This window comes from Rhipicephalus microplus, chromosome 2, assembly GCF_043290135.1.
Source record: "Rhipicephalus microplus isolate Deutch F79 chromosome 2, USDA_Rmic, whole genome shotgun sequence".
Classification (NCBI taxonomy): Eukaryota; Metazoa; Arthropoda; class Arachnida; order Ixodida; family Ixodidae; genus Rhipicephalus; species Rhipicephalus microplus.
In genome coordinates, this window is record NC_134701.1 from 266,928,524 (window position 1) to 266,944,657 (window position 16,134).

The 16,134-nt window shown below is 43.7% G+C and overlaps 1 protein-coding gene across 1 annotated transcript; it reads left to right on the plus strand.

Annotated features, from left to right (window-relative positions):
- Positions 1–922: 922 nt before the first annotated feature.
- Positions 923–16,013, plus strand: LOC119170018 (uncharacterized). The gene is made up of 6 exons (XM_037421035.2): positions 923–1,623; positions 7,492–7,803; positions 9,666–9,814; positions 10,470–10,706; positions 12,617–13,382; positions 15,599–16,013. The coding sequence occupies exons 1-6, from the start codon at positions 1,168–1,170 to the stop codon at positions 15,806–15,808; spliced, it is 2,130 nt and encodes a 709-aa protein (XP_037276932.2). The 5' UTR covers positions 923–1,167; the 3' UTR covers positions 15,809–16,013.
- Positions 16,014–16,134: the final 121 nt, after the last annotated feature.

The following is a 16,134-nucleotide window of genomic DNA, read 5'->3' on the forward strand; positions in this document are numbered from 1 at the left end:
GCACATCGGAGTGTTGATAGCATGACCTACTACACTCCTGACCTGTTCAGATAGCGGGGTTCCTATGGGAGCGCGTGTCCCCGCTCTCGTTCAATCGCTCGCCGTAGGTGGCGCTACCTATAACCTGTTCGTCTGCTTCTTTACGGTTGTTTTGTAGGCGCTGGTATAAGAATGCCTGCTTTCTGTGGTGAACTGTCGGCATATATGTGACTATTTCTTCCCATACATTGCTGGTCAAGTAAGCTGTTCAGTGCGCTTAAGAATTTATAGCACACTGGTTGACAAACGTGGAAACCCGTGGATTTACATGATTTTGGACAGCCTATGCGTTGTCGCGTGCATTTTATTGCAAAAAAAATTCTGAATGTCTTTTAGTATTATTATTTCTGGATATTTCTAAATTGTGGATCATAAATTCGCACTACGAGTGCTTTGTTGGTTAAAATTTGACTACAAAGAGTGAAGGTGACGTCAGCGAACAGGTGCTGCCTAGCGCCACGCCGCTCGTAGGTGACGGCCCTAGCGGCAGAAGGTATGAACTAGAACGTGGGCGCTGGAAGAGGTGCTCTCTGGGCAGGTCAGGAGTGTAGTAGGTCATGGTTGATAGCACGTGGTTGATGGAGAGGGTGCACTGATGGCGCTGGTAAACATGCTTATGTGTATACTTTCGCGGTATTTGCATTTTCTCACATGCGAGATTTTTCTACTTTATGCCTAAGAATTTAAACAATAACGACACTACTTTTTATTCATTTTGAATGAAACGTTTTTGCTTGGTCAGTGGCGAGTTAGACAATTTGAACGTTATTCAGCGGCATAGCGCAACTGAGCAGGCAACGCTGCACAAAGCTTACTGCAAACATGGCGGCGTTCCTAGTAGATTGTCTCGCCAGCGTAGCTGCGCGTTTCGCCTTCGTGTTCTCGTTTCATTGAAAGGCGATTTCCTCCGCTCATCGCGCAAACACCGCCACTGAGAAGCTCTCGCGTAGCGGTAACTTTAATTTAGCATCTCAGTACACCGCAAATACATGTAGGCTGCACAGACTTTGGAAACTTAGGCTCGCTGTCGGCAGCGTCTGCAGCCGCCGCTTTGCAGCCGTCCCTACTACTACTCGCCGTTCTCATCGGTGCGGAGACTTTCGCGCGAGACCTACAGTTCCTGCAAGGATGTCCTCGATACAGACGTGTCGTGACACATCGGACGCGGTGGAACTGTGCGCTCCTTTGGGACTCTACTTGAAAGCGATCGCCCGCTTGAACGTCAGCATACAGCTGCCTCAAATGAAGACGCCCGGGAGGAGCATATCGAGCTGGGAAGTGATGGAGAAACTGCGGCAGACCATCAAGCCGGACGAGTTCACAACTCTGAAGATTAGCAAGACGACTCTAGATTTCATCCGTTTCGAAGGCGAAGTGGAGAACCGCGGCGCGCTCAAAGCCGTTGTCGCTCGGCTCGACAGCAGTACGGTCAAACTGAGCGGTTTCCCCGAGAACTTGCGCGTTCGTGCTGCGGAAGCCAAGGTTCCGTTCCCAACGCGGCACGATTGGGACTCTTACTTCCGCGATGCCAAAGGTATGGACGAGATGAAGCCAGGTGAACGGCCGGACACCATTTACGTGCAGGTGAGGTGCGAGAGCGTTTGAAGAAAAAGCTTTAAAAAAATGCTAGATTGTGCTATTTAAAATGTGAACGATGTGCGTTGTAACGCGCGCATATTGTCCTCGTTTCCCTGTTTAGTTGTGCGTCGTCACGAACGCATTTATGAACGCGTATAAAACTTCCATGAAAGCGTCCAAGAATTTATGTTTAACGAACAAACCTAAAGAACAAACAACTACTGTTAACCATTGTGCTCTCCGTGTTGCCAATTGCCCACGATATTTTTCAAAGTGTTTGGCTAGGTTAGTTACATCAGAAAACAAAAATTACAGTTTGGATTTCTCATTTGCATTGAGGAGGCAGTAGAGCATACGGTTGTGCTATAAATAATTCAGCATATGCGCATCTCGAGAATTCTCGTAGAATCTGATCTGCTGGCCACATCACATTTATAGGATACCAGGTTCTGTAACCATTTTACCCAAGTGCATTTTTGGTACCTCAGCACAGCTGTTGAAAACTACAAATACAAAAGAATCTAATGAGTGATTACAGATAGAAGGCACAGCATGCTGAGCTCATTATTTCAGCTGACGTGTGCTCAAACACCTCACGATTACAAATGTCCTTGCAGGCAGTCGTGTGCAAACAAAGATCTATGAATGATTGAGAAACGCGGTGGCCATGAAAGAGAGGAAAAAAAATTCTTTGCTGTGAGCACTTAGTTTAATGCAGAATAGTGTTCCTGCTTTGTGGTTTATTCTTTTGCAAAAGTCGCAGTAAGACAGTTTTTTATTCTTGAGATAACCTGAATGTGAAAAATATTGTTTTCTAATCATAAAAAGAAAAATTGACTGCTGATGAACAATGAGAAAGGATCAGGCAACTTACAAGATAATAATGGAAAAAAAAAAAAAAAAAAGCGGCCATGCAGTATGTTGGTTTGTCCTGTGTAACTCTGTAAACATTTTGCTGTGTGACGTTGTTTAATGCTGTAGGCATTTGTTAAGAATCCGTTTAAATCACAAGTGGCATTAAAACCAACTGAAGCGACATTTCGGAAGCATTCAAGTAGTTACATATGTAGAGCTGCTTACACGAGAATATTTCATATTTTAAATATGAATGCAGGTATCTTGAAAAATCTAACAAATAATGTCATTTTGGTTAGAGAAAGGTGAAAAGTGGTTTTGATACCACACATAGAAAATGGCACAAATCTTATGTATTCACTAGCTAGCTTGGCGCCTGAGAATAATCTCCGAGGATGCTGCCACCAAGACACAGGAAATCTTGAAGGCCATGTGTTGAGATCTGCTAAGAGAATATAAACTGGCTCTTAATTTCAAAATTTGAGAAATGTCAGCCATGTAAGGGCTTTCGATAGCATGTAATATCAAGGTAAGAAGAAGAAAAAAATGCCCTTCCGTTTGTAGTGCAAAAGCTACAAAAATGCCCATGTGAGTTCTTGTAAGAAAGGAAGTGCAGTTTACTAGGATAAGTTCAACCTGGTTTTCTGTTCGAACCCTAGCACAACTCGTATCTAGGACAGTTGCTGCACCATCTGAACCAACTAGGAGGTTAGCATATTTATTTCGATGGTTATTTAACATATTGACGCACAAGGACAATGACAATAGATAATCATTTCTTAGAAAGTCCGCGTGACAAAGGGAGATTCAAGAAAGGGAAAAAGTTGTCATCCATGCATAACAAGGTAATTCATAACCAGAGTTTCTCACAAAAAAAAGCTTTGAAGAAAACATTGTCCTGGTCTGCAATTCAACATTGCTGGTTTCCACAGAGCTAACCTGAAGTGATTCATAACCGACTGGGTCAAGATCAAATTCATTTCTAATAGTTCTTCGAACGTCACAGCGTTTTCACTAAGGAACAGTGTGTTAGATATGAAGGCAGTGACACAAACTTCACAAAAGCAGCTCGGGTCACTTTGTCTTCCTGAGATTTGCCTATTGGGCTCATGTAAATGTGAGCTCATTTGGTCTTTAGCAATTCATTGCTAATTAAGCTCAAGCACCACCCTCATAACAAGCTTGTGTCCTCCTTTTTGGATTAGATTATATTCATTGGCAACATTGTGGGTGCAGAAGACTGAGGCGCAAAAAATATATCGTGAAGCAGGAAGAACAGAAGAGAAAAAAAATAACAGCGCCAACTACCAACTGTTTAATGATCGTCTAGGAAACGCGCAGGAAAGAGGACAAAACCGCGCATGCGTGCACAGCCAACAAACATCGCACAGCGTCATGATCAAGGCACTAAGTTATCCAAAAACTGCATTTCTGTTGAGTACAACACAATAGATGTATCACTGATACAATCGGACCCTTTCTTTTTGATAAAATAGGCTTCCAAGAGCTCTCTAGCTATTTGTTTTTTGCTCCTACCAAGAATCACCGTTTTCTCAAACAATGGCACACATCTGCAGGCTTTTCAGTGCGCTGGAAGATGCGCATGCTCACTTTTGCCTAAACTATTGGCATGCTCCCTCAGTCTGTCATTGATGCAACGCCCCGTTTGACCGATATAGAACTTGCCACAGCCTAGGGGAGTCCCATATACCACGCCTTGTGTGCAGCGCCTAAAAAGTCTTGTGGGCTGCTTCTAGCAGTCCCTTTGCTCATCGCATGTGATACACGGGCACAATTGAACAAGTTTGTTGGGAGCTGAAAAGACGACCGGAACGCCGTAACGGGAAGCCACCTTCTTGAGGTTATGGCTCACACGGTGTATATACGGGACCACCTCAGGCTTAACCCGCTCTCTCTCCTTCGGGCGCGCATTTGCATTAGCTACTCTGCCTTTCACCCTCTGCAGCAGGGATTCCACCACAGAACTAACTACAGACTGAGGGTAGCCAACCTTCGAAAGTCTTTGAAGTTGACGCATAAAGTTAGCTTTCATAACATGCTCACGCCATCTGCGTAGTGCCAACTCTAAGCAAAGTAGAGCGATTCTGCGTTTCACAGTCTTTGAATGCGCTGAATCGTGAAGTAACAACTCCTTCTTACTCCGAGGGAGGTACGCACAGCATACGTGATCAGCCGAAATTGTCAGGTGAAGGTCCAAAAACTGCAAGGAGCTATCTTCCAGAAGTTCATTAGTGAACGTGAGCCCCTTAGCATTTGCTCTACAAACATCTAAAACCTGCTCAACCATCACAGGGAAAGGAAAAGGGCATCTATTGTCAATAACAACTAAAAAACCATCTACATATCTAAATACTTTAAGAACATTTGGATGAGATGGAGTAAAAATACTTTGTAGTGCGTGATCAAAGGATGATAAAAAGACTTCACATAAAATCGGGGCTACCTGTGACCCAATGCAAATGCCCTTCCTCTGTAAAAACATGCCATGTTCAAAAGAAATGAAAGTGTTGAGATATGTTTTCAAGAGGGTAACAAAATTAGCAGACGACATGTCCATTTTAGACACAAAGGTGGCTTCGCCACTATTTTCTATACACTGCTTAACTGCCCGAAGTAGCTCCGGATGCGGAACTGAGTAAAAAAGGTCATTTACATCTACGGAAAAAAAAGGTTGCCTATTTCACGGTTTCCGCAAAAGAACCCAAATACTTCATCAGAATTTTTGTCAAGAAAGGGCCATGAACTTCAAGAAGTTTTAGAGCTTTGAGCAAAAAACTACTAACCTGATATTGCCAAGTTCCACGCTCACTAATGATGGTGCGGAAAGGTAAGTCGGCTTTATGCGTCTTAGCACTGAAGAAAGCAGTAAGGGAATCCTTTTGCTCTTGCTTATCTGTTTAGCCAAATTGATTATTGATATGTGGGGTTTAACATCCCAAAACCACCATATGATTATGAGAGACGCCGTAGTGGAGGGCTCCGGAAATTTCGACCACCTGGGGTTCTTTAACGTGCACCCAAATCTGAGCACACGGGCCTACAACATTTCCGCCTCCATCGGAAATGCAGCCGCCGCAGCCGGGATTTGAACCCGCGACCTGCGGGTCAGCAGCCGAGTACCTTAGCCACTAGACTTCTGTTTAGCCAAAGATTCGCACCCAATTTCTTCACACAAAGAGACAACATTTCTCTTGGCTTTAGATAGCATCACATTTACAGGCTGGAAGTTCTTGTTGATAGCTTCTCTTGCTTTTTCATTGTAGGAGTTCCTGGATAAAGCCACAAACCCACCTTCCTTATCTGGAAGCATTAGACAGAGTTCATTGTCTCTAAAATATGTCACTACACGTTACAACACACACTTGTCGCCCAGAATCAGCTTTTGGGGCAGCCTTGTGTAGACTGTCAACGCCTTCCAGCAGGCAGCGTTCACGTTGTTCTTGTGGCGCCTTTCTTGCTAATTGCCGATTCCACGCAAGAAGGTCCTGTGTCGCAACTTTAGGCTCTAGGCCATATTTAGGATCCTTATTCAGGAGACATACTATATTATCATCAACGTTGGTATCCCCTATAATTCTTAGCCTCTCAGTGCGGTCTTTTTTGGTAGATGTCTTGGTCATACTCCTCAGCAGACAGGATAGCATACAGCTCCACGTGCTTTCAATGGCAGTACTCACCACCTTGCGGTAGTTCTTTAGCTTCCTGGTAGCCACCCATGTAGGAAAATTGGTGTGACACAGGCACCTGAGAATGTCGTTGAACAACCTCACTTGGCGGCCCAGCTCAGAACACCAAATCTTGACCATTCTTCTAATATGGCCCCACGAAGAAATAACGGCGCCGAAGAGTGAAGTGACTTCACGGGGCGGGATTCCTTTTCTAATGCAAAATCCTAGATAACGCGCTTGGCATGTCGCCGCCACGATTTTCTGAACCACCGTGTACGCATCAAGGAGACTTGAAGACATAGTATGTCCGATCTAAAGGGAACCGGAGCCCACTGTTTGAGAAAGAACTTGTTTTTGGGCTAGTTGGTGCATACTTGGTGGCTGTGCACGCATGCGTGGTTTTGTCTTCTTTCCTGTGCGTTTCCTAGATGGTCATTAAACAGTTGGTAGTTGGCGCTGTTGTCTTCTCTCCTGCTCTTCTTGCTTCACGATATGTTTTTTGTGTCTCAGTCTTCTGCACCAAGTATGCACCAACTAGCCCAAAAACAAGTCCTTTTGGAACGTTGTGGGCCTCTATAAAGTATATGAAGGCTTCTGGAAAATTTGCGTGCCATGGTTTTAGAAGTACTTCCACGTACATTTTAAAGCAAGTGTTTTGTTACAAAAGTAAATGACTGACGTGCCTTCATTTTCGTGCAAGTGTACTAGGCAGGTGAAAGAAACGAAAATGTAATAGCTTAACTAAAGGTCACAGTGAAGCAAGTGGGGTGCTTGCTGTAAGGAGGCTTTAGTGTTGATTGAAAAGAAAACCCGAGAAACTTCATTCTCAATATAGCCATAAAATGTGAGTAGTAAAATTGAGCTGGTGCATTAGTTTCACTGTTTTAGATTATGTTCTGCTGTGATTTTGCCATTATTTAAAATCATTTTGATTGTTGAGAATGATAACTAGCATTAGTAAAGGTTGAAAAAAAAAACGAAAGATAAAGTGGTGGCATTCCAATAAAGGAAAAACAAACAATTTCTTATGTAGATATTTGCAATAACTATACAACGTAGCGGTGGCCTATCTGAGAACCATATTTGACCTGTCCTTTTCTGTTCCTGCTATTTAGGCAACAAGAAGAACATCAAGCTAGTAGAAGTATTATTCAACAGTGCCTATTTACTTAGGCTGAGGAGTATAATGGAACACCTTGAGCGGTAAAAATTAATTATTTAGTCTATGATTGTGAGGCACTGCGGCATGCCTCACAATTATGTTGCTGTTATGGCATGTGAAACTCCAGAAATAATTGCAAGTAGATTGAGCACAGGTGTTTCCCCGCAGGGCCTACCGTGCAAGTGGTTTGCCGACAAACGACGTGATGCTGATCGGCCCAGTGAGCAACTGGTCTGTCAAGCCTTTGGTGGGCCAGGGCTCGTTCGGCGGCTGGACATTCCCTTGCTCGACCCATACCAGAAGGACGCTGAGACATCTGTGGGGCGCATCTCAACATTCTCCTTCAGTCAGGAGCTGACCTTTGATGTGTATGTCCAGTACATGGAGTATATGGGTTTTGTCAAAGCCATGGACTCTCTGCGTGGCATGAAGCTCATGCTGAAGACGCCTGAGGGACGTGCCTTCACTGCCAACATCAAAGTGCGTACCGTGTCGTGCTGGCCACTGGTACGAGGCGATGGGAAGCTGCATTCCGGCTATTGTTGATGTCTTTACAATCCATCATGAGAAAAAGGCACTAATTTATGTATTGCTGCACCAGGGCATTTTTCTTCAATTCAATTATGAAGCTGCACTGAACTGTATAAAGTTAGCCTACTAACAAACTATATATTGCCTCTAGGTATCTCATTTTAGGCAGCTTATAAGATAGAGTAACTGTGCTATTACAGTAGACTCACGATAATTCAAACTCTGATAATTCATACTTTTGGTCAATTCAAACAAAATTCAATTTTTTGGTTGGCCCTCTATTCTTTCAATGTATTTAAAAGCCTCTTAATTCAAACTCCATCATTTGGTCAGTTCATACTTTTTGCAGGTCCATATCAGAAAATATCAGCTGCTTTCACACCACTATTTCAAAATTTGTGTGCTTATATAATCCTAACAGTCTAAAAATAAAAAATAAGCACCTGAGGCTTTCAAGGGAAAAGGCTTTGCAAATAAACAAATGTTTGAAACAAAGTGCGTGCATCGTAAACCGTGATGCATCTCAACTGGTATTGAGAACTTTGTGCTGAAGGCACATAGCTGTACCAATGAAGTAGTTTGAAATTCACGATTTCTTTAAAAGGTCTGATCAGCAGTAAATGGCCAATAAACTTCTGGACATTACACCTCTGCTTTCTGTTCACTGCTAGCAGTTAGGGCTTAAGGACGCTCAAAATTTTTTAAATGTGATAGAATCAATGCCTAATTATAATGTGTGGTGTCACCTCACCAAGAGTTATCTGGAAACTTCTGATAACTTGAACTTTTTGAAAATTCAAACAAAATTCAGAGGTCCCTTCGAGTTTCAATTAACAATAGTCGAATGTTGTTCACCGGAAAAGCACAGTGGTACTTGGTTAACAGTATGCTAAGGACGATCAGTGCTCACATAATTTTGTATCCATAAAGGCCTCGGATTCATACAAGGTGCTTCAGCTATATCTAGCCAAATTTTTTAAATGTGCCAATGCGCTCTGTAACCACGTGACCAAGTGCATGTTGTTCACTATTGCACATGGCAGTTGTGGTGTGTAGTTTTGTGTCTGTTTATATCTGAATAGTTAAAATCAGCACACACTTTAACGAAATCTCAGCAAGTTTTGTCAAGATTAATGAGGAAATTAAAAAAAAGTTAAGTAAGTAGGTTCGATTTGACTTTTCCATGTTTTCTCATTGTGAGCTTGTGCATACCTGCACAAGTAAAACCAATAGTAGTCATAACAATGGACACAGGCAACAGCCATGCCCGGCATTGAATAAATTGATTCACTTGTGTGAGTCATTAGGAAAGTGCCACAACTAGTTTCATGGTTTTCGATGCTAGTGCTGTAAGACGAACACGCTGTATCTTCTACTCCTAGTTGTGCACTTTATGAAAATGCACACTGAGGCTGCAGGCTGTCATGTGTATAACAGAGGAGTAGACGTGCCACTGGGATCTTACTGGAATGGCTGATTTTCGCAGCTTCCGACACGTGGCGGCACCTTTTCAGACAAGTGCTGTCTCGGAAGCATCCAGCTTCCTCGTAAAGGAAGACAACTTGGCATATTTTTTTTTTTCTTAAAAACCAGGCAAGTAATTTTAAAAACCATACAAGTGTCCGGTAACTGCTACATTGAATGGCCCAAATCATGAAACGTCTTTCTGCAAAATACATTATGAACAAAGCAGCAGTTGGTGCAAGGCAACCTTATTGAGATTGTAAGAGACAAATGCACGTTTTTGTGCACATGATTGTGCATACTTTACATTTGTCGGTGTGACTTCAGCATAAATGGCGTGTGTGCAGGTAGATTTTGACCGGTCAAGGCACCTGAGCGAAGAGAGCATCCAGAGACGACAGCAGGAAAGACTCAAGATCGAAGCTCTCGAAAGGGAGCGGGAGGAGCGAGTGCTGCGGGAACGCCTGGAAGAAGAGCAAATGCGAGAGGCTGAAAGGTGGTTACGGTCACAATGGATTTTATAGACAATCATTAATGAGATAAAACCTAACATAAATGTAGGGAAAGCATGTGGAATGTCCGTTTACTTGAAGAAGTACACACCCAACTGCAAAGAAAAAAAAGCAGGTAGAAAATTACAGAAAAAAAAACATTTTTTAACGGGTGGCAAGATCAATTTGGTTCATATAAGTCAAGAAATCTCGATGGGCCTGGCCACGTTCAGCAGCACGCTTTCTCAAATAGAGGTAATTTTCAAGTGTCCCAATCTTGCATCCGGTACGTCTATATTTAATCATCAATGTTTCGTGCACACCATTTCAGGGACACTGTAATATATAATGCTAATGTTTTTAGCAGGAGCCACAAGATATACACAATGCATCGTTTTCCTCCCCTTCTATCTTCCTTTCCCCTACTCTTTCCTTTTCTCCAGAAGGTGAATGGCAGGCATTCTGCCCCTTCAGATGGCAATGGTCAGCCTGCTCTCTTCCTATTTTCTCTGTCTTTTTGTGTATTTGCGTACTCATACCAAGTAATAATAATAATAATAATAATAATAATATTAACTGCAAAATTTGTAAAATATTAATCTGGCCTCAGTCTCTGCTTTCTGATTTTATTTGAAAGCCAAATGGTTCTTCTGCTTGCAGGCGACGCCAGCGTGAGGAAGAGGAACAACGGGAACGCAGGCGGGAGGAAAAGCAGCGTCGTCGTGAGGAGCGTAAGAGGCGCGAGGAGGAGGAGGAAGCAAGGAAAAGAAAAGAAGAGGAGGATGCAAAAAGGAAAAAGGAGGAGGCATCCAGGAAAAAGAAGGAGGAAGAAGAGGCAATGAAAAAGAAGGAAGATGAATCCAAGAAGAGAAGGGATGAAGAAGAGAGCATGAAAAGGTACATGAGCGGGCATATGTACGGGCATACGAGTTCTGCTGTTTCAAATGGCTGGTACATTGTGGCAGTGATGTTGGCGGCACGTATAGAAGTAGAGAGAGTAACGTGTTATTCCGAGTTCTGGGGTCTACAAACCACAGGGAGGCTTTTGAGTCTAAGGCCTGAATGAGGTGCTACCGAGCATCCTTTGTAGGTTCCTTCAAGGGGTACTGACGCAAAATTTTTCAGGTGTCATTTTCTCATGTTGAATAAAAAGTGAAGAACTGAAGAGCCTAGAAAAAGTACGGTGAAGTGTGAGCTCACCTTTGAAATCGTAATTACAGTGTCCTTTTAAAAGTCGGTTTCGGTTTCTGCTGTACCCTGACGTCACAGCACGGTATGAGCTTCTCGTCACCTGTTTGTAAAAGAACTTGTGACCTTTCCATGGCAACTCCTCACCGTAGCTTCGTTGTTGGTGCAAAAGTGGCCATTTCGGAAGTGTTGGTACTTGACGTCACAACACCTAGCCAGAGTGTCGGTTGAAGTCGCCAAAATCAGCACTGTTGCCTGATACCAGTCGAGTATCGAAGGTGACGGCAATGGAAAATTGACTTTCTTGTCAAAATAAAACATCAGCATTTGCTGAGTGTCCCACGTGCCCAGTGCTGTCCCTCCATAGAGAAGATTTCTATGGCAGAGTACATTCTCCTTCGAAAAGCGGTGTCGGTACCCTCTTGAAAAGCTTTATTGCGCTTGTTTTGTGTAAAAGACTGACGGTTACTAGCTGAGAAAATGAAAGTTATGTCTCTTCTTGATGTTCGCACCCACGCTGCAGTGTGTGTGCAGGTGCCCGCAGAATAATCTGGAAGTTCAGGCAGGCAGCTGTTTACTAGTGGTGCGTATTGGTAGGATAGTAGTGGCATGATCTGTGTATGCGCAGCACCCCTAGCTAGCTAGTGCCGCTCACTAGTGCCGCTCACTAGTGCACCTAGAATGGCGTTGGTTGATGCGAAGTATAGTGTTAGGTGCCTCTTAGCTCTAGTTAAAAGATGGTTTTTACCAGCTGTAGTTGCAATCACACACCATAAGTACTATATTTTCTCACATATAACCTGCACCAAAAAAAAAAATGTGCTTGAGAACTCGCCGTGCAGTTTATATCTGAATTTTTTTGCATGTCTACCTTCTTTTTGTAGAGTTAAAGTCAGAGGGTACACATTATACACAGCGGCGGGTTATATGCGAGGAAACACATGTTGGCCAGTCAGGCACGTGGTTTTGAAAAGCTAGTCCAACATAAAGGATAAAAGGTGGCAAAGCACATGAACATGCACGCACACACAGCATGTTACAGAACCCAATCGTCCAGCCTTCCTGTCGCAGTGCTGATGCACACCTAGCATAAGTTATTTAAGACAAAACCATTCTGTATGCACTTGCGAGCAAGCCTTGCTTGCTGGGGAGATCCCATGCGCTCAGACCACGGCAGTATTGTTCCACCAGTGCGCTCTGCCAGTAAATGGCCATCTGTCTGACATTCTGAATTATTGTGCGAGCATCTGTATATTGTTACATCACCGCTTTGAAAGCATTTTTGCATGTTTGGCAGTTTCTTGTGCAGCACGATTGTATGATAGCTTGCTTCGTTGAATTTGTTGTCTCTAACATGCACTGTATTCTATAAAAAGAATGCATTGCTGGGCTAGTTGGTTCATAAACTTGGGAGCGCAAAATCAACAGTGACAGGAAGAAACGCAGAAAGATAGGACAGGGTGCCCTGTCTTATCTTTCTGTGTCCCTTCCCGTCTTCGTCGATTTCGTGCTTCCTAGTTTCAAGAGTGTATCCTGTGTTTATTGCGTAGTCTATAGTTGAGCTGATGGCAGTTTCTTAGCATGCACACTCATGACACACCATTCGTTTTTGTCACTAGGTACCAAGAGGAGCTGAGGAACAAGTGGGAGGAGGAAGAAGCTAGGCGTAAGAGAGAAGAGGAGATGAGGAGGAAGAAGGAGGAGATCAGGAAGGAAGAGGAAAGCCTGAGACGGAAGAAGGTTGAAGCAGAGCTTAAAAGGCACAAGAGTAGCGACCGCAAGAGGAGCGGCGAGCGCAAGAAATCCAAGCGCAAGCGAAGAAACAAGGAGGAAAACTCTTCGTCCGACGTAGATGAGCGGAAAAGGCGGTCAAGCGAGCAGAAGCTGACTGAACACAAACGGCTTGCTGAACGGCAGCGCATGATGGAAGAGCAGCAGTGGTTCATCGAAAAACAGCATCTTGTGGAACAGCAGCGCATTGCTGAGCAGCAACGGCTCACTGAACAGATGTGGCATGCTGAACAACAACGCCTTATCGACCAGGAAAGACTCGACGAGCAGAAGCGTCTGGCCGAAGAGCAACGCATCATGGAGCAGGAGACGCTTGCCAAGCTTGAGCGAATAGCCGAACAGGGGAGTGTTGCTGGACAGCACCGAATAGCTGAACAGCCGTTAATTTCAGAGCAGCTGCAAGTTGTGAAGAGTGATTCTATTGCGGAAGACCTGTGTATCTTTGACGTGGAGCAAGTTGCCGATGAAGAGCGTATTGCCGAGCAGCATCGTTTGGAGCTAGAGTCTCAAGAAAGACAGCAGGAGTGTGCTGCGGAGGCAACACGCAAACTCCAGGCAACCCATTTGCTTCAGGAACTTTTTGATCTTGTTCGGGTGAGTGCACTGAGCAGTGTGATCAATATCCAGACTGGTTTGCTGTTGCAGATGTAGATCTCAGTCATCCTACATAAGTGAAAAAAAGGTGACAGAGTGGCTAGTTTCAAAGCTCAAAATGCACGCACGTTTCTGGTAGAAAGTCCACTTTGTTTTGTGTGTCATTTTACCGCAGAACTGCTTGAAATAAGATTGATGCCCAGAAGTGTGGTAGCTAGTAGATTGTACGTGCACCCTTAGAACAGTATGACCAAGTGCCAAAAATGGGCATGTTTGGGCTATTGTGAAATGAGCTTGTGATGCGGTGGTTGAAGCTCCTTTGTATTTCGATATGAAACGGCCACTGTTAACTCTTTTGCGTTCTGAAACTTTTGCCCACCTTCTGGTTCCTATGTGAAACTACTTTGCCAGTTTGTGGTGTCATTAAGCAAAACACAAACTGTGCAAGAAAAACTCGTAGAATATTTATTTTTTCACTTGCATTCTGCAGGCAGCTCCTTTTCCAATATCTGAGCGGCGTGTGATTTGAGCCACTTACTGGCACTCCAAATTTTTTCACACGCATTGCAGTTTGTTTCACGCACAATATTGTCCATCAGTTGGTCTAAAAAAAAAGCTGAAAATAATCCAGCTCACATTTATGATTGGAAGCGATTACTTGTCATCCTGGGTTCATTGCAGTGAAGGAAAACGAGTGAAATCAGACACATTATCCGCGTTCACCTTCCAATCCGCACCTGTGGTCGCGCACTGTTCCCTTGTGTGTCGACAGAGGTGCTGTCCCTACTGTTGTATTCTTCGTGTCTCACTCCTGTCGAATTCTTTTAAACGAATACTGAACGAATTTGGGAAAACTGAATGAAACATCAAGATTCTACTAGCAAAATGTAACTGTTTGACAAACTGAGCGTATTTCGTATATTTTTTAGCAGTTGACCGCTTTTTTTGAGGATTGTCAGCGTGTGGCATCTGTACGATAGCGCGAACTGTCGCATCACAGGCACCGCAGTGCTCTCGCTGTTCCTTTGGACAGTGAGACTATGACTGAGTGTGTGCGCGTGTGCTGTGTTTATTTTTCTTTCCTCTCTGTCTTTCATCTCCTCCATCCCCCTCTCATGTGAAGGGTAGCAAACCGGCTGTCTATAGACTAATTAACCTCCCTGCCGTTCTTTTTCTTCATTCCTTGGACAGTGAGATGTAAAGGGCTGAGGTATGCCTCTCCATTTAGGGGCTTTACCTAAACCGGGAGAATTGTTCACTGCCAGTGCTGTTGGTGGTGGTTCTGGGAACCCTGTAGTGGAAGCTCAGCAGGTCGAGAGCAGTGGTTGAAAGACGTGGCTGGCATTGTTAACATGCCCAATGCTGGGTGCATGAAACATCACCAAGCGTCACCGCCTCTAGTTCATGGCATGGTCGCTAGATGTGGCAGTTTGTGAAAAAGCATTAAATTGATCATTTTCCTCTAGTTTCTGCCGGAAGTGAGGGTTTTCTATCAATTTCAGGACCACATTTTTGGTTTTGGTTGCAAATCTTAGCAAAAATTTTGTTCAGTATCCAGGGACACTAAAGAGAAACAATGGCTTGGTTTAGATTCACAAACTTCTCTGAGAACTCTAATGCCATATTTTTCACTATCGTAAGTTCGTTATTATAGGAGAAAATCATGGTTAAAGTTTCATTTCTAAATTTCACGTCGGAATCTCCACACCTGACGTAAGAAATTTCACAATATTTTCTCGGTATTTTCGTGGCATTGATTTGATGAAATTTTTTGAAACTCTGTATGCCAAGTCTATGACACCCGCAGATTTGCAATGTACGTACTCATTTTTATTGCTTGAAGGCTATGTAGGACCCAGTAGACGCCTTCAAAATTTCGTACGTCACAGTGTTTAGTGCGTAAACCTCAAAGTGGCATCGCCACCTGCATTTTTTTTCCGTGCATTTTTTCGCTTACTAAGCATCGTGTCGCGGTAAGACTGGTGTTTTTGGGATTGTGAAATCGTGCTTTACGAATATGTGAAGAATCTTTTTGCTCTTTAGAGTCCCTTTAAGGATCATCGTCATCATTTATTTGGCCCTTAAGAACCCTTTAGGGGCATAACATAAGGGGGGAATGAATGATAATGAAGAACACTTAGATGGCAACTAGAAAAAAAAAAGGCATTCTAGGATAGGCCGCTTGATTATCCTTCCTACCTCTTATTTTTTCACAGGCACAGAAACAAAAGGAGGAGGAGGAAAAGAAAAATGCTGAAGCTGAGGAAGAAGAAAGCAAGCTTCGTGAGCACCTTCTGCGACAAGAGCAGCTGCTGCGCGAGAAGTTGCTGCGGAATCTGGAAGCCAAGAAGCGTCAGAAGGCACTCGAGGCCAAAGTGCAATCTGGCAAGAATTCAACCGTCCTCATTCGGGCAAGCCAAAGCTGACAGGAGTGCGGCCTGTTTGTTGTGTAAATATGTGCGCACATACTATATGTCCAAGAGGTGGTGTCTTGTGATCTCCCTAGTTGTGTGGTCCGTGGCCTTACTTCAAAATGAACGATGGGGGAACGATGCAGCAGGGTAAAAGTGGGCTTGGCAATGCTGCGAAACTGATAGTCATGCAATCCAATAAACATGGAGTCCATACCAAGTTGCTCTTGCCATAGTTTGGATCTTCCATAATTCAAATTCCGAGTTGCTTGTGACACACCACCCTGTGTTCTCTTGTGAATCAAAGATGCCCTGCAACACTTTTCCAAGCAAAAATCAAA

What these genes read in the sequence shown, in the direction of transcription:
- LOC119170018 (XM_037421035.2), top strand. Translation starts at nt 1,168, where the DNA reads ATGTCCTCGATACAGACGTGTCGTGACACATCGGACGCGGTGGAACTG. An exon ending in CCTTCACTGCCAACATCAAA is followed by an intron (nt 7,804 to 9,665) that starts GTGCGTACCGTG and finishes GCGTGTGTGCAG; the next exon opens with GTAGATTTTGACCGGTCAAG. An exon ending in AACTTTTTGATCTTGTTCGG is followed by an intron (nt 13,383 to 15,598) that starts GTGAGTGCACTG and finishes ATTTTTTCACAG; the next exon opens with GCACAGAAACAAAAGGAGGA.